Raw genomic sequence first — 19,301 nt, 5'->3', positions numbered from 1 at the left:
CGTCGTGTGTTCGTTTATTTATATGAAAGAAATGGTACAAACAGCATTTTTAATTCATTATGAGAAAACGATCTGATTTTAGAGACTTATAAGTTTTTAATTATTTTTTAGTGATAAGTCTTATTGATACCTAAGAGTTATTTCAATAACTAAACCGAAAATTTAGTCGAGGTAATTAATATAAATAATTAATAATTTTTTTTTATTTTGATAATATTGAACTAATTCAAATGTATACAATGATCAATAGTAACCGTTGTTTTACCTATATGTATACCTATATATTTTTTAAATATCCATACACTTTTCTTGTTTTACAAGTATTTTATATTTTCTTATATGCAATATCTTGAAACAATATGCAAAAATATTCACTACAAAATATGTCGCTATCTTGTGGGAAAATATAGAAAACAATTTGTGATTGAATGATGAAATATTATTTTTAATAATTGTTTAAATTGTCTGGTAATTTTATTAATATTTAAAATTATCGATAATCAATAAAATTAAAGAATATTCAACAGTACCTAGATAGGTATTAGCAAAGCCGAATAATCGACATTACATTTTATATAGTTATAAAAATAATAAATTTGGCTTATCTGATCTTAAAAATGTGTAATAGTATTTTAAATGAATACATTTATATTGCATCGTTGATAAAATGTTATAATACAAATATAGTGTTATTAGATTAAACATTTTGTTTTTGTAACTTTTAAAATGTTTCAAGTTTGTCAATTTAGATAAGAACAACAAAAATCTTTAATGGATCACGTAAAACTAATAATGACTTATCCCAATCAAAATATTTGAATATATATATTTGGTGTATATTTCATAAATAATAACAAATTATATCTTAATTTAAAACATTGGGAGCAATTAATATAGGTAATGTAATAATATATAGATATCTAGTTATACAAGTTGAATAACTTGAGGATATTCTACATAAATAATAATTATTTTTGCATATTTTAGATTCTGAGTGGACCTATGAATGTATTGATTTTACAGTGATGTGTGACTGTGGTTTATCAAAATCTCGAAAATTTGTAAATTAGCATGTAGTTCAAAAAGGTATTATAAATGTTCAATTTTTATAGTTAAGGATTAAAATTTTAAAATAAGGAGTGCCCTAAATAGTTCATACTACAACCAAAATTTAAAAAAATGTATAATCACGGGTTTTTATAGTCATTTAAAGTTAAAATTTGGACGAAATTAGATATTTAAACAGAGAATATTGATTTTAGTTATTTTGTTGTAATTTAAAAATATTATTCATGGGTACTTGAAACTTTGAAAGTATATTATTATATTTTATACACAATGACATTTTCAAATGCAATTTTTTCAGCAAAAATTAATCCAACCGACTGTTGTACTAATGCCTAATAGTAAAATAAGTTATATTAACCACAATAATATCATAAAATATACTTAGTAATATTATAGATTGACAGACCGTCTTCACTCAAAAATCGTTTTGTATACAAAGATTTTAAATAGCTTGAACAGAACGATAATATACAATTCTATACAATTATGTACCAATAGTTAAAAATAAGTACACAAACATCAATATATAAATATATAGGTACATTTTGACCTGTTTAACAGTTAAACATTATTTATATGTTTTAGTTTGAAGTAAATCATTTTTGAAATTTTCCAAAATGATAAATATTTGTTATGGTTTACGTTTTTATTAAAGGCAACCTAGATGAAAAAGGTTCATGCAAATTATTTAATAATGATAATGATTCTTAATTGAGAACTCACGCAGTCTACAACTGTAATATTAAATCTTCCTAAATACTGTGGCAGAATAACATTATGAAGTCAATAAATGTTTACCCAAGAATTTATAAGTCGGACTACTAGTTAAAATATGTACTCGTGGTCTGTCCATTTTATTGTCGTATTGTATTTATATGTATATATTATTTAAAATATATGAATCTAACCACCCGGCAGGGTCACGCTAAGTATAAAAAGAAGAAAATTTCGCCTTAAAAAATGCACACATAGGCAATACAACACGAGAAAACTTGCCGGGTCTATATATATAATTACAGCCTACAGAAAGCAACATGGTTCACGAAAAAAATTTCTTGAGAAAGCATTGCAAATTTGTAATTAAATAATGAAGTTTGGAAATACAATCGAAATTCTAAATTTCACGTAGATGTGTATCCTGTAGTTTTCAAATCATTTTGAACAATATCAACAGAGTTCTAGCCAATTTAACTAGAAATTATTGTAGCGTATTTTCAACATTTTATTACCTATATATTATTACCCGTGGACCGCATTGCAATGCACTAGCCGACACCAATGGTAACCAATATGAAATAAAAATACTTATTTCTACTATTACTATTATAATCTGCAATCAATTGCAATGGCCACTATTTTTAAACATATTATAAACTTATTTTATAAAATAAATAAAAAGAAGAAAAGAAAACAAAGATCATTGTAAAACCGATATGTTCCCGAAATAATATGTTCCGCTATAAGCTCCGTGTATATTATATCTATAGTTCGAAGACTTTGCTATATATAAAATTATATTACAACTTTTACAGACGGTTTTTTTTTTGAACTTAGTTTTTTTTCTTACACGAAGTTTAGCGGAATGTTTTTGTTGGGATATATAAATACAGTATACAAACAAAATGTAAAATACCAATAGCTATAAGTAATAAATTTTATGAGTTTAAATTTTACTATTAACATTTATTTATACGTAAAGAATTTAATTTAAATCAATTAGTTAAAATTAAATTATACTTTATGAAAATATAAGGGGAAAGTTGAACAACGTTATAATTGAATTCTGAAACTAATTTTTATCTAATCATTTTATATAAATATTTTGTTTAAACTTAAATAATTAACTTTTAAGTGATCTTACTTATTATGGCCATTTTGGATTCAGCGTGCACAGTTGTAAAGAACGGTGCTTCAGCAGATACTTCACACTTGTATTCGCCATTCATCAACAAATTAGCGTAGCGTAAGGTGACTTTTTTGCTGTCCGAGTAAATATGCTGCAAATCATAATTTTAAACATCGTGTAGGTATTCAGTTTATAGATTTAAATACGAATATAACTTCTGATGACTTTACCATCAATTTTAAATTGTTAAATATCCAGTAAATTATTCATGAATAGTCGGACCACGGCCTAGTCAAATGTAATAATTAGTCATTTGTTTAATTTTAATTTAATTTAATTTGATAATTAAACGTCTTGTCAACAATTAGTACAAAAATATTGACCAATAATATTATAGATTTATATGAATTAAAAATAAAAATGTGACAAGTTCAACAGTAATAAGCTAAACCTCATAAAATTAAAATTTACTAAAAATTATTTGAAATCAATAAAAATTTATTGAAGAAAATTAATCAAAAGTCAGAAACAAATTACTAAACCCAAAATAACACAATTTAATTTTTCAGTAAAAATGATTATTTACTATTTTAGAATTCAAGTGCTATACATATAATGTAGTTACTAAGTGTTTACCAACTATCAAATTATTATTATTAATATTGATTCACGACAACATTTAGGTATACGAATTTATCAAGTATTTGTGATTTACAAATAGGTAGTAATAAATATATTGTACACATAATTGGAACATTATACTGAAAAACAAAGATGGTCTTAACGAAATAGTTCTATCGGTAATCTGTATAGTTGTAACAACCTGTCGCGGGTTAATGTGTTGAATTACATTGCGATGTCATCAGCAGACGTTACGGTGTCAGAGTGGAGAGAGGGCAGCGTAATCACTTCTGCAGCAGCCCTCGTCATTTTAATATTATCACGTTGGCTTCTATAGTTAGGTGGCGACTAATTACACAAGCTTTGACAATTAAATTGCGGTTTTAGCCAGTAATAATAGATAAATAGATACCTCAGCTAGCTTTAGCTTCAGTTGCACAGGACCAGCGTGCAGTATTAAAATATATTGACAGTTACGAAACAAACATAAACGCCCGTAATTAACTATATAATTCCCTTGTGTCTGTGTTTTGTGCTATTCAAACCAAAACTGTATTTTAAAACCGAAAGAAAGTGCTACTCAAAGAGTCAAAGGATACCTGATTCATGATTAGAACCATTTTATAATACATATTAGTAAATTTATCCGTGATTAGACTCACACGTAATTCATTTATCATTATTCATCAATCATAATATGTGAGGTAGGTAAACTTTTCCAGGTAGGTACGAATTCAAAACTTCCTTTCGTATTTTTAATAATAAGTTCAAAATGTTAAATTATAATACAATCACCAAAGTTGATCACAGTTATCTTAACAACATTTTAAATATACGTGTTTTCGTATGGATTTCATACACGTAAATTCATAATATTGTAAAATAGGCGATCAATGTTCGCATATTATAATAATATATTTACTATAATATTAGTAGACACCGTTTGACGTGCGTATATATAGAAATTTACTTACAGACGATGCACAATTTACACAATATTCAAACTCTAAATTATAATTGATAGATTTTTTAACTTAAGTATAATTAGCAACTTGAATTTTATCTTTTATCTTTTTATGGTTCAGTTTCTCTTACAGTCCTGCCTACTGTATAGCCATAACAGTAGCTCGATCAAAATATAAGATGCACGATTCATGAATGATGCACACATTGTTTGTTTGTAATGGTGAACAATGAAAACAAACAAATTATACCTCCGTGATATTCTATTTTATTCTTTTTAATCATTACTTTAACTGGTGGAAATGTATATTGTATATTTGTATAAGTATGCGGATAATTCAATACTTCTCGGAAATTAATTTCAGAAACTATTTTAACAATATAATTTAAAATTTTTATTACTAGGTAGGTACTCGATATTAAATTATTATGAAATATATTTATCGAACTCAAATATATTTCTTGTAAATATATCTATACCACCGAGAAATTTACGAATGGGCAAATTGATTAGACTCTTTATATGTACCCTACCATAAGTAAAATATATTATGAAAACATAAATTTTAATTGTTGATCTTTTAGGTTTTTATACTTCTGCAAATAATATATGTATTTTAATTGTTGTCATACCACTGCTATTTTGCTATGTTATCTTCATGTCGTCTCTTTTCTTCCTAAATATGTTTTGGTTTGATTTATAATTCGTTTAAGTTAACCTCAAATTATTTGTTCTATTTTAGTAAATTTAACTGATCAAAACTAAAACATTTAAAGTTATTAAATTTAATAAAATATTGATTTTGGCTTGTATCTATATATGCTGCGCCGTACAGGTACCTAACTAAAACTATTTACAATGTACATCGTATATTTTAATATTAATATTATCTAACTATTATATAGGTACACAACTACGCAAGTATAAGTTACCTTGGGCTATATCAACTGTTTGATTCTCACAACCGTTGTTAAGTTAATTTAATGTTCTGCTGTACAGGAAATTTGAAGGAATATTGAATATTCACTATATTCTTAATTTTTCAACATTTAACTCTTCTATAGCTGAGTATACCTACAGTCTAATTTTTTCCTGTGAAAACTCATTATTTTGATAAGAATTATATTGTAAGAAAATATAAGCCACACGCAATTTTGATATTTTGATTACCCATACTTTTTCTTCCTTTTATTTATTAGTGAACCCATTATTAACTTTTGAATTTTAAACGTCAAACTATACTATTTTTAATGTCATAATCTGAAACATAAAATTTTTCTAAAAAGTTGATGTAAGTATAAATATCGATTATTAAAGTAATAGTTTGTGTTTATGTTTTTTATATGCATTACAATTTCAAATTTTAGATGAGCATAGTTATAGACTATACATTTTGTGGTGGGGTAATCCACTTATTTCTTCTAAAGTTTAGATTCTAAATTTTAAAAACATATTTTTATATTATTTTTACGTGGATTCCAAATACGTAAAGCACTGAAAAATAGTACAGTGAGTTATTTATAACGAAATTATAATAAAAAGCTAGAGAAATCAGTAGGAATACTGACTTTGTGCTTATATATTTTTAAATATTGAAAAGAATATCTTCACTACTACCTCCAGAAAAGATTTTCAATGTGTGTAAGAGAGTAGAAATTGTCAATGATACAATAAGACCGTTATCATTAATACATTAATATGTTTAAGGAAGCGATTGTATTATAGTTTCTATAACTAATTGTGGTTTTCTCAATTTAACATTTTATTGATTTGGGTTTATAATTAAGTATAACATTTTTGATACATAAGTTTTAACTAATATTTGACTTACAAGTAAATATTAATACTAATAGTGATTTTGACTGTTAGTGATAAGATATTTAAAATGTATTTTAATATTTTTGTTGTTATGATACTATTATTTAACTTTTGAAAGTAAAACTTATTATGTGTTATCCATTTATGAGTGTCTGACGATATACTTATCAATAGGTGAATGACGTTTTAAAATAAAAGTAATTCATTCTTACTCTGTTTTTAAATTATAAACTGTGAATATTCAACAATGGTACCGGTCATAATTTGTTGGTGAAAGTATATTTTATTGAATAACCAATAACCATAACAGCTTTTTACCGTTGGATATAATATAGGTACAATTTCAAAGGTAATATGAAATACTTACATCAACTGTGATTCCGTCCATACTGAAACTGTGTTTGAGATTTGAAGAAGTTGGAACGTACCGATAGAACTCTTCATTGTCCTTGTACCAGGTAACTGAGTACAATTTGTCCATTTGCATATCATAATCACAAAATAATTGTACAGAGTCGCCCATAAAAATGTACGCAGGCACCTTAACACCTAGCATTTGAACGGCTTCACCAATTTCTAAATTACAAACAATTATAAATTAAGAAGACAATTTTTGTAATCATGTAGTGACAATCCATAATTTTTTATCGTTTGTATTTGGATAATAATAATCCATAGTAGTCTTACCTATAGTGCGGTACCTGTTTACATATAGTTTTAATGTTAAAGTTGTTTTTGAAATTAAAAAATTATTAAAATCATTCAAATAAAAAATATTTATACATATTTTTTTTCAAAGACTAATCTGTACAATAGGTAGATATTTTGACAAACACTGAACTCTGAAGGTACATGTGTAGGTGTAATAGAACGATTACTATGTGCAGGACGATTTTTAATTAAGTTAAAATAATTTTCTAATTTAATATTGAAGGGTCCCTATCAACTATTTCTAAGTAACTTAAGGAATCAAATAAATTTTGTTTCAACTAAGTTAATTTTAAATAATTAAATATATTTAACAATATATTAAATAATAAATAATAAATAATAATAAACTATTTTTCCTCATATGACAATCGGAAACAAAAATATTTTTATCCATAATTTTGTTTCTAGTAATTATACATTAAATTTGTATTTTCAGGTAATTAATTATTCTAATTGCTCTCAGGTGTTCACTAAAATAATTATATTTAGACATATTACGGTGATTTTTCAAACTCTATATCTATTCTCAACAAGAATTGTTATTGACGCATTATAATACGTTTGTATATTTAATAAATGTAGGTATATTAAATAGTATAAAATAATTTATTACATATTTAATTACTTGCTGGTAAAATAAAATTGGTTCAGTAATAAATCTTAGAACTAATATAATATGAATAAGAACAATATGGTAATGTTTTAAAGAAAATATTCAATGGTACGTAATGTCTATAAAGGTGAATTTCCCATACTAATATAATATTATGATCATAGCATGGATTTTCTATTAACTATTTTATCTATATTTACTCATTAAAATTGATTATTTGTTCAATTCTTAATATAAAATGTATTTTGAATGATGAAATATTTGTTTCTTAATCCGGAAAACGGTACTAAATAAGTATCAAAAAAACATTTTTCATATGTTATAATAATTTAAATATTTATCGAGGGTTAATATTTCTATGGATTTTCTGTTTTTAATATCACAAGTTATGTCAATTGATGGTCATAAATCATAATCTATGGTTATGCGATTTAAATTTGAAACAATTTAACTTTTTTAATGAACGCATAATTACGATTTACGAAATACGTGTAATCTGATATAATTTCATGATAGTATAGGTACAATATTTAAATATCTATAGATTGTAATTAATTTTAATAATGTTTTGAAAGTTTTGATCCCTATGCTATATTATTATAATTAATAACTTATTTTAGTGTTATCCATCTATAATATGAACAATTAAAGTGGTTGTTATAAACTATAGCATCCACCATTATTTTTGTTTTGATCCATACATAGGTAATATGTTTTCTTAATGCAAGTCACTAAAAAGTATTAATTGTAATTGAATTTTAAAAATATGTATTGAAAATCATAAAACCAATGGGATTGTTAAAAGCATAAAATATAAACGAGTAAAGGAAAGGAATTAGGTCAGAAAACGGGAACGATGATAGACTGTGGTAACTGCTAACTCAGGGGTCGGCAAGTAATTTCTATTGGAGTCCTAAAGATTAAAATAATAAATCAATGAGGTCCAGTGAAAAAAATCTTTTTCAAATCTTTATATAATAAAAATAGCAGTATAAAAATAAAAATAATTATTCAGTTATTACAATTAATTTATATTAATAATTACAAAATTAAAAGTATGAAAAAAAATATATTTATTACAGTAAATTATTTAATGCGAAAAATTGCATTTATTTTCCTTAGCCAGCTTTTTGAAATCGGGAACTCGTGGAGAACAGCTTATGCGCAATGTGTCCTCAAGGTGAGAGTCTGTTAATTTTGTCCGATATTTGTTTTTCAAAAAATTAATTTTTGAAAACGATGCCTCACAAATGTATGTCGAACCAAACAAATATAAATTAAATTAAATAAATGTCTGTATTAATAATAATACTATTACAGAAAATAACATAATGAAGATGAAGTACAATGTTTTGACAGGGTCCATAGTCTTGCCTTCCGCGGTCCGGATCCGGACCGCGGTCCGCCAGTTGCCGATCCCTGTGCTAACTGGTTACCCGATTACCCGAATATTAGTGATGGTGTTAGCTATTAAGATGGCGTTCATTACTGTATTCGCTGTACCTGCATGAATTAATAGAGAAACGTATCGACATTTTATTGAGAATTTGTTAGCCTGCTTTTTCCAAAGAAGAGAATTTCGTTGAGTATTCCCATCATCTACAGTGTGGGCTACAAAGTTCTTCTACACTGAGATTTAGGTTTTATTATTTAGTCATTCATATTTAACTGAATATAAAACGTACTTACGTACTTAAAAGTTAAAACTAAGTTCACAATTTTTGATATTGTCAAAATATTCGAAAAGATAACGAGCTAAAATTGAGACTTCCAAATGTAGACTATTATAGTTCACTAATACTACTCATATCGTTATTTTACGTTTAAATAAATAATTTTGTCAAAATTGTAATTTTTAAAATGACTATAAATAGTTTAAAAAGAGTCAATATATTTAAAAAAATATATATATGCCTAGAAAATGTTAATATTTATAATATAAATAGGTATTTGATATTTTAAATATCTAAGATTTCAAGTTTGACGCCTCAAAGTACCAACGAGTTACAGTTTTTTTTACAAGAAAACACCCACAAAGTTTAAGATTGAAGCATTTTTATTGCTCTGAAAAGTGATGAGACCCAAAAAATTAAAAACACTCATCATTTTAAAACCAATACTTAACAATAAGGTGTGGTAAATAGTTTCATTAAAAATATGAAATAAAAGTACCTAGGTAGTAATCTACCCTTAACTATTATTCCCAAATATAATTTAATCTATCAAAGTTTAACACGGAAATATACGATTTTTTTTTGTTTTAAAGTTAGGGTGGACAATAAATTATTTTTATAGTTGATTCAATAAAAACAAAAAAATTAAATTATCTTAGTATAATATATTATAGTATTTTAGTAGCTATAGCTATTATATATAATATTTGACTTATTTGGTAACCCACATTACCAGAAAATGTTTTCAATAAAAAATAACAGAATTCGAGTGAAATTTCAGATTTTTAACTTATAGATATTTTGTGATCATATGGAAGTACTTTGAAAATGGAAAATTTCAACTTTCTTGCACTAGAACTTTATTATTACATTAGTATATTACACAACAATATTTTTACGTATAAAAAGTAAACGGACAGTAGTGATAGCTGAAATATCACCCTACACTACATAATACCAATTTAGTCCACAAGTCATACATAGAATTTCTCCTCAAAGTTTTAAAACAACATAATCATTGTTGTAAACTGAGTTTGGTTCAGATTTGTTTTCAAATCAGATAAGTCACTTTCAAATTTAACATGACACACGCTTTTGTAAGGCTTTTCAAAAACGGTGGCCTGGAATGTGATGATGTATTGTACTTCCTACATTTTTAAAATGTATCTCTCCATCGATTTAAGTTATTAATTAATTAAATTATAATTTAGTTGACAAATATGAAAGCTATAGCAAAACTTATAAAGTATAAAGTATAAAAATAAAATGATAAATTATTTACTTAGTATAGAATCGATTTTAAGGATTTGGTTTAATTTCGTAGATGCATATTTCAGTTTAGATTTAGTATAGATTTATAATGAATAATAATAATTTACATTTATCTATTATAACTAATTTTAAATAATAAATGTGAATGCTGTATAAACAAAAGGAACTAGGAAGCAAGTACTCAGGTATAATAATTAATTATTGAAAAAAAAGCTTAAATTATTTTATCAAAATATATTTTGTTTATTTAGAAATTATAATATTTTTGTTGATATTACTATAATATTTTTGGTTAAAATATAACGTAGGTACAAGGTTATAGATGTTTGCCAAATTCTAGTAATTCTACATTAGTTTTACTAGTTTTAGTCCTCTATTAATATTAATTTTTAAAATTTTTATTCTCTTTTGTATGAGGGTAGGTAATTGATAATTTTCTGATTGACTATTTTAAATTCAACATTCGTACGCTGAGTCGTGCATGGAATACTATATGGTTTTTCAAAACCTTATGTGAATATATCAGAAAATATGAATTAATCCAACAATTTATTTTCCGTTAAAATAAGAAACATTTTGTTGATTTAAACTTTAATTTTGATTAAAATCTAATTTCGGAGATAGCCCATATTTATATGTATATATTTAATTAATGGACACACATAACAAGCAAAATATTCGAAAGTGATTATATTATATTTAAATTAATTTTAACGACAATAGTTATTAGTTATACTTTTTAGTTTTTACTTACCGCAAGGATCTATGATCAAAAACAGTAATGCCATCACAACAGATGTAGTTTTTGTAGTTGATTTACATTCACCCATCTTCAAATTAGGCTTAAAATGAATCACGGTGTTTTTATTCTTTCCATCTCATTATCTGTAAAATGGAATAATAAAAATAATAAGATACTTATTAAATGATACTTTAGAAAAGCTTACTTTAACAAATAATGCAATTATTCAACGTATGCTAATACTTTATATAGACTCATATATTTATATACAATTATTATTGTTTATTTATCATACATTCATTTTAAATACATTCAGTATCCTGCATTTATTTTATAATAAATTTAAAAATCATATTTTACTCTTAAAATGCAATATATAATATTATTTTAGAATTCAAAGTATTTCATTTCGAGCGAATCAAATAATGTATTGGTTCTTTCCACGACGTTATTTAAATTTAAATTAATCTTATCTCGAGTACACTTTTTGGGGTAGAAGATATACCCAAACGATTTCAAGTACAACTCTAAATCGATTGCAATTTAAGTTTAGATGATCCTTCAAATATTGAATATTTCTATAAGTGTGAAGAAAACTATTGAGGAGTGTTATTGACGACATTATATACTGAACGTTGATGTAAGCGAGTTCCGTTCCAAATTGTTTTTTAAATGTGACGATTTATCATTTTTTTTAAATTTAACTTTACGCTCTCAATGTTACAAACGTCTAGGTAATAAAAATCTAGTTTTGGTAAATCAAAAAAAAATCTTAGAATGTATTGAAATTTCAAAAATTGGAGTATTTTTAAGTCTAAAAGCGTGTGCAAGAGGGGGGGGGGGGGTCCGAGGTGTGCTGACTGACATTTCGTAATCAGGGCCCTAAAATTTAAATCTTATAATAAGGGGGTCACATTTTATCCGACTATACATTTAAAATGTAATTTTTGCTAAAATATTATGTGATAAAAAAAATGTTACATGATATTATTTATATAAAAAAAATATAACGTGCAATATTTTTTAAATTTGCGTGTAAAAACCTATTATCATATTATAATGGTTAAAAGTTGACTAAAGTCTAAAAATCATAAATAAAAATAAAAAATATTTCGGAGATAGATTTAGGTAATATTTGTTGGTAGTTGGGATTTGTAATTCTGTTAAATATTATGTGATATTCATATGCCATATTCTACTAAATTCCGCAATACAATAAGCGACCATCGGTATACAGTATAATACACCATACGGGCCTTAGGGTTAAATTGTATGTGATTTGGAAAATTAACGTTTCCGTTGTTTGTTACTAACATGAAACTATTATGACGATTTTACTATAATTAACATCACTGTACGCCTACCAGCATTGTTATAACTTATAGTAGGTTACATTCACATGAAAGGAAAAAATTAGTATTTAATATGTAGTCATTATAAACATATTGAAAAGAATATTTTTAATGTCTAGAATGATTCAGTGCATGCAATTAGGTCAAACTAATAAATTATTAAATATTTAAAAAGTTAATATTTTTAAAATAGAATAATATTTTTTAATTTTCTGAATAATATAAGAAATTGTTAACAATTATTATTCTATAATTTGTATGTCGTGTTCATATATAGTTTCACAATCATTTTAATAGTATCGACACCAGGCTAAAATGGTACTTAGCTGTTAAGCAACGATTATACGCAGTTGAGTCCTTAATACGAATAAAAAATATTTTAATATTTTTTTTAAATAGGCATACCAACTCAATTAATATTTTGTATTTATAGTATAATAATTGTTTATTTTGTCTATCCTTGACTACAGTAAGTACAAAATAAACTTACTTATTTCGAACAATAATTACATTTCTTTGTTTCAACATCTTCAAATGATTAAATTTTAGTTCCCGAAACAATCCTAATCCTCTATACTTGCTCTCCTTTTGGCTTTTCTCTCTCATTTAAAACCTTCCTGCAAACGAAAATGTCAATGGTGTAGACTGCAGAGATCTCTCGAATAACATAGGAATATGGCTAATTCACAAATAATTTTTTTTTCATGAAAAGATGTTGCTTCTTTTCGTATATCACCTAAGTTTACGGCCAGTAAATAAATTAGGTTTACCTACTATATTAACAACTCGCTGTAAATACTGTTTATGATTGTTGATAACTCATTGATAACAAATTATGATTTTCTAGAATAATTTGAACATAAGTCATAATGCATAAGTCTGAATGTTCCAAATTCTATATTTTTAAAGTTTAAGAATCTAAATAGTAGGAATTTTAAGAAACTAATTTGTCAATTACATTAATACAGTTACATTAATCGTTATTAATCAGCGCAGACAGGTATGCGAATTCAATATTATTATTAATAATAATAAAACATTTTAATGTACCTACTTTGTGTATCCCGGAAGACTTTTTTTCAAGAAATTGATAGGCGAAACTAATACTTGGATTTTATAGATACCAACCTATTTAAAATAAGTTTAAAAAAGTTAGTTTTGTATGATAGATATGCTTCATTGCTTTCAGGTAGCTCTCCAAAGAATTTATTCCTATATTTAAATAAATACGCATTTATTATAGTTAGGTAAACGTAGTAGATATAAATGTAAATTATTATTTAAGTATATTACAAATGTATACACCTATAAACATTAAACGAATACAAATAATTATAATAATAAAAGCATAAATTACTCAATTCAATTTTGTGTAGTTCAAGTTTTAAGAAAAAAGATCATGACACATATAAATACATAGCCCATTAACTTTCAATCTATGTAATTATTTCCCTAGTAATAATCCATTCAAAAATATCATAAAGTCTCGAGTATTCCTTTAATTTTGAATGCATGAACGATTTATCATCAGTATTAAACCACGCCTATGGTCGGTTTGAATATAGGTGTAAGGTGTCGGTTCGACTTAATATTAGGTGAAATACCTCCAATAAATTACTGGGGTTAGCCAAATTACCCCTCGCCGTGCACGAGAAATGATTTCCTTCTACTTTTTTTTCTCTTTTCATTGTTTAGAAGGAAAGTCTGCCTTAATAATTTCCACCCGTCGGCCATTGGCTATGTAGGTGCAATACTGAAAGGGTGTACGAACACTATACTTACTGGCACGCGACCGGTGAAATGCATAATAGCCGTTGTTTTTAATGACTTCACATCTACGCGACTCTTGTTTTTGCCAATCTCTCCCTCCCCTTTCCACAACTTTCCTGGTAACCTAATGTCCTACGACCATAAACACGAACGTCACCTTTACCGCTTTAAACAATAGGCCGTTTTCGTTCATATTTTTTATACTTCAATGGCAATTCAACTAAAATGGTACCTACTAATATAACATTGTAAAACACGATACCTATTATTTAATGTTTAATTTTAAGTGATATTTCTGTTGAGAGCAGGAAAATATAAATGAGTTTTTGATAAATTTTAGGTTGGTTTAAAAAAAATGTAATCGGTATTTGTTTCGACTTTAGGTAATTTCAACAAATTGCAAATATTACGAGGCTATTTTTTAGGACAATAATTTTAGAGATTTTATATGCATTCCAAAATCTTTGTATACATTTGTATAGTAGCAAATTTACACATACACATTTTGCATTTAAAAATCGAAATTAATTATAGTTCTTTTTTTTCTTCAATATTTAAATAATTAAGTGTTTTAAAAAAGTACTCCATCTAAAATTAAATTTTAATTGTATAGTACGTTTACTGTATCATAATTATTAAATCATATAATTGGAATAATATATTGGAATTATAACCAATAGCTAATTTAACAATATCGTTTTATTGTCTTCATGTTTACAACTTTGATTTTTTTTTTGTAGAGGGTAGGTTAGAATTACGTATACCAAAAATCGATTAAATTGTAATAATTAATTAAAAATTAGTTGTAGGTTACCTGTTATTATTTTGCTCAGATTAATGATTAAATTATAATTTATTCTATTGAAAATAAATCGAAATCGATACATTGAATCTATTTTAACTTATTTTTTATTTAACTTTTATGTAAAATAACTTCGATTTTTTCAAATTGATCAATAGTACATATTAGTATATTACTTACTTTTATATTTGGTAAGTATAAGTACGTTTAACCAGATTTAGTAGTTTTTTTTATTATATATTAGTCAAAATATTTTTTTAAATTGTAATTATGTTTTGATAGCAGTCTTGTTAAGAATGCTTTTCAAATGTATTCAGAATACGTATTTAAATACTTGGTGTAATTTGTATTTAAAATATGTATTCAAATACTTTCTTTTAAAAGTATTTAAATATAAATACAAATACCTTTTAAAAGTATTCAAAATACTTACACAAATACTTTTTTTAAGTTCAATAAATGAATAATTAATAATCAATAATTAAATCAATTCAATGACTAGTCGACTAACCACTACTACCTACGCCATGAAGTACTATTGTTGAATAGTTTCTTTAATCAAGGAAACCAATACCTTATATTATATCCCACAACCTATTGTGCTTATTGTAAAAATATTTTATATAGATTGTACAAATCAAAATGACAAAAAAAAAAAGTTCAATAACATTAATACCAATATCTTATATCCAAATTATAAACTACTACCACAGTACCATACCCATTAAATAAGAAGGAAGTCTATTTAAAAATTCAAGATAAATGCCAATCCAACCAGCGGTTATCAGTGTCTTGTATGCCATGGTATAATATGGGAGTGAGGAGCCAACAGTGGTTTCAGCGTTCAGACATTCTGTTATCTGCTTGTATTTTGGCGAAACCTCATTTATAAATTATCAGAAGTTAGAACCACTTTTAAAATAATATTTTAGAAACAAAATTTAAAATAGTACTTTTCAAAATATTAGTAATTGGAATTTGGAATAGACCACGGAATGAAAAAAAGTATTTTATATTTAAAAATAAAAATATAAATAAAAAGTATTTTTTAAGTATTTAAAGTACATTGGTCAAAAAGTATTTGAAAAGTATTTGAAATTCAAGTATTCGAATACTTAACAAGACTGTTTGATACTTAAAATCAAATATATAAAAGGGAATGTTTATTTGTTTTTTCGTCCTCTATAACAGGTTAATAGGATGTATATAGGCTCTAAAAATACTTGACTAGAAACCATGATTAACAGCAATGTGATATAAAAGCAAAGTGTATGGGACTGAGGCATATAGAATCAAAAAATGCCTACTCGACTGACTTTAACGATTCAAAGAAGGTTTAGATAATAGATAGAACTAATTATTTTAGGGTGACTTACTCGTTATTAGGAACATGAAAACTATAACCACATATTCATTGTGTTTTATTTCGTTAGTTTCTGATTGCAATTAATGGTTCACGCAAGAAAAAAATTACTAATTACTATCCGCCGCAGGTGGATTGCCTATCTCGGATTCATGTATCCCCAGGCAACGCAGGGTAATACAGCTACCAAGATAATGTAAAATAAACAATAATAATGCGAATTTAAGAATATTATTATTTGTTATTAAAAATGAGTTAGAGTTAATTATTATTAAAGGCATTCAAATGTATTAATTTAGATTTATAAATCACGGGTTAAAAGGTGTCTTACCAAAAACACTATATCAGGTTATTTCTATAATATTTTCTCGTTCACCTTTATGTATATTATCTTGTAATTATTGTTGATGAAAGGTTAAACTATTAATTTATATACCACTTATCATTAGATCCCAATGTATAAATCTCTATCCATTATTATACAATTTAAATATCTTAAAACTACACTAATGTTCGGCATGTGAAGGAGCTTATGGAATTGTCTGCGACCACAACATGTCCTTTATTGTAGCCATGTCATCAGGCTTTAATGGCATTGCTTTAAATCTCTTTCATTCTATGTGGTTGACAAAAGCCTTTATAACTTCACCGGAAAATACTTTTTGGGCTAGTGTGCAATTCTAAAAATGGATTTATGCTGAGTGCAATTTTAATTATACAAGAGTGTTGAGTGTTATTTATGCAAATCCTAAAAAGGGACTTACTAAATCTATAGAATGTCGGTAATATCATCAGCTACAGTAAACGTATGTAATGTATAAATTATACGTTATCCGGTATTATATAGCAGCCAATTACTATTTTTGACCTAAAAAAATTGTTCTGTTTATTTTTCTGAGCAATTTAATTTAGAACAAACTATTGATTGATTATATTTTTAACATTGTAAATAATTAGTTGAGTATAAAATAGTATTTTTTTTTATAAGCTATATAATATCTGTCACGAGTGTTTAAAAATGTATTAATAATATTTTATATACGTAGATTGGCGTATAAGAATACAAATTCAGTGCATATACATATTAAGTACTTTCTAATAGGTAACTTAAAAAAAGTTTAACTGGTTTAATACATTCAAATAATATTATTTTCAAATCCTTATGGTTTTTATTAATCTAATTGTATTTTAAACAATTTCATACATTTCAGTATTTCACCCCTTTAAGTCATCGTAATTTTTCACAAAACTAATATTAAAAATTTTATTTATCTAATGACTATTTACAATATATTATATAAGTGACAGAACGTATATTAGTTGTAGACAACATTTTTGTTTTAAATTAGAAACGTTAGGCGAGCATATTACGTAAGGTTAGGTTAGATGGAAATCGTGAATTGGAACACAGGAAAAGATTTTGAAAAGAAAGGGTAATCCGTCCTCCGAAGCTCTCCCCTCAACGTTAGTGCTACAGAGTGCAGGGTGGTGATTTATAACAATGATTATAACTTATAAGGGAACAATTACGAATTGGATTGCGTTTGTTGATTACAGTTCTATCGATATTTGCGTCACCAATAATATTTAATATTTGAATTATGAGTTAAATTACTATAAAACTAAAAACAGTAAACATAAGTTGTATTTAGCATATTATTTTAAACAATTTTTAAAATATTTTAATTTTACATAATGTTATTCATTATTTATAGTTTTTAGTTTGAAAGAAACAAAATGAATTATTATCTAAATAGTAGATTATATTATAGTCAATTATTATAAGTATATTATTATATTGTGTAGGTAGGTTATTATATACCTAGCCTTAATGTAATACCTAATAACTATAGGTAGGTTTTTCATTTATTTTGAAAAGTTTTGAGATTTTATTTAAAAATAATGGTAATTTTGACATATTCTTAATGAAGGAGATAGACAATGTTTGTTTCCTCTCTTCAGATTGTACAACTTCATCACGTCTTAGTTTAATAATTTCATTAAATTTGTCGTTTTTACTTCATACCTACAAGAAGAGCCTTTTTCTACTATAATTGAATTTACAGTATGAAATGTTTTGTAAACTAAGAATTAAAATTAATTATCAGAAAGAAAAATGTAATGATTTAGTTTAAATACTCATGAGTATAATATATTATTTGTATACACTAAATGTATTAGTTTTAATGGATTATAATTTTATTTTTGTATTCAAGGGGAAAGTTTTAAGTTATGTAAGTATTTTTTTTTATTTCAAACAAGGATTTAAATCAGTAAATAATCAACAAAAATTGTATCTAACATTTAAATTGAGTTTCTAATTCACACAAGATACTACTACATTTTACCTATGCGTGTTATTAGATATTTTACTATTTAATATAATATGTACAATGTACTGCATATTATGAGATACATGTTATTTTTGTATTATGATTGTTTGGTAGGTAACCAATATAAATATGTAGATATTCTTGTTTTGATTTTATTCTATGTTTTTATTAACAGTTTATAATTTTTTTTTTGTTGTTTTTTAATTAAATTTTACACGTACACGATTTTACGAGATCTAAATAATTGTTAGGAGGGTGTACTGTTTAGCTTAGGTAATTAATATAATATAACTTTTATTATTTTTTGAAGTATGTTTTTTCAAAATTCTAAACTTTCTTAATTTTTATGTGCA

The 19,301-nt window shown here is 25.4% G+C and overlaps 1 protein-coding gene across 3 annotated transcripts in view; it reads right to left on the bottom strand.

Moving 5' to 3' along the window:
* The window catches only part of LOC132939003 (uncharacterized), a 41,122-nt gene that overhangs the window by 6,304 nt on the left and 15,517 nt on the right, over nt 1-19,301 (bottom strand). For 2 of the 3 annotated variants that reach the window (XM_061005992.1, XM_061005993.1), the window contains exons 2-4: nt 11,341-11,471; nt 6,685-6,893; nt 2,930-3,065 (exon numbers count right to left, since the gene is read on the bottom strand). In XM_061005992.1, coding sequence (XP_060861975.1) covers nt 2,930-3,065; nt 6,685-6,893; nt 11,341-11,416 — 421 coding nt within the window. In that variant the 5' untranslated portion in view covers nt 11,417-11,471. Of the gene's footprint in view, nt 1-2,929; nt 3,066-6,684; nt 6,894-11,340; nt 11,472-13,170; nt 13,245-19,301 lie in introns of those variants that run through there. The other variant, XM_061005994.1, reaches the window with a different exon arrangement.

The sequence above is a fragment of the Metopolophium dirhodum genome, chromosome 2 (assembly GCF_019925205.1).
Source record: "Metopolophium dirhodum isolate CAU chromosome 2, ASM1992520v1, whole genome shotgun sequence".
Classification (NCBI taxonomy): domain Eukaryota; kingdom Metazoa; phylum Arthropoda; class Insecta; order Hemiptera; family Aphididae; genus Metopolophium; species Metopolophium dirhodum.
This window is presented reverse-complemented; position numbering and strand designations above follow the sequence as displayed.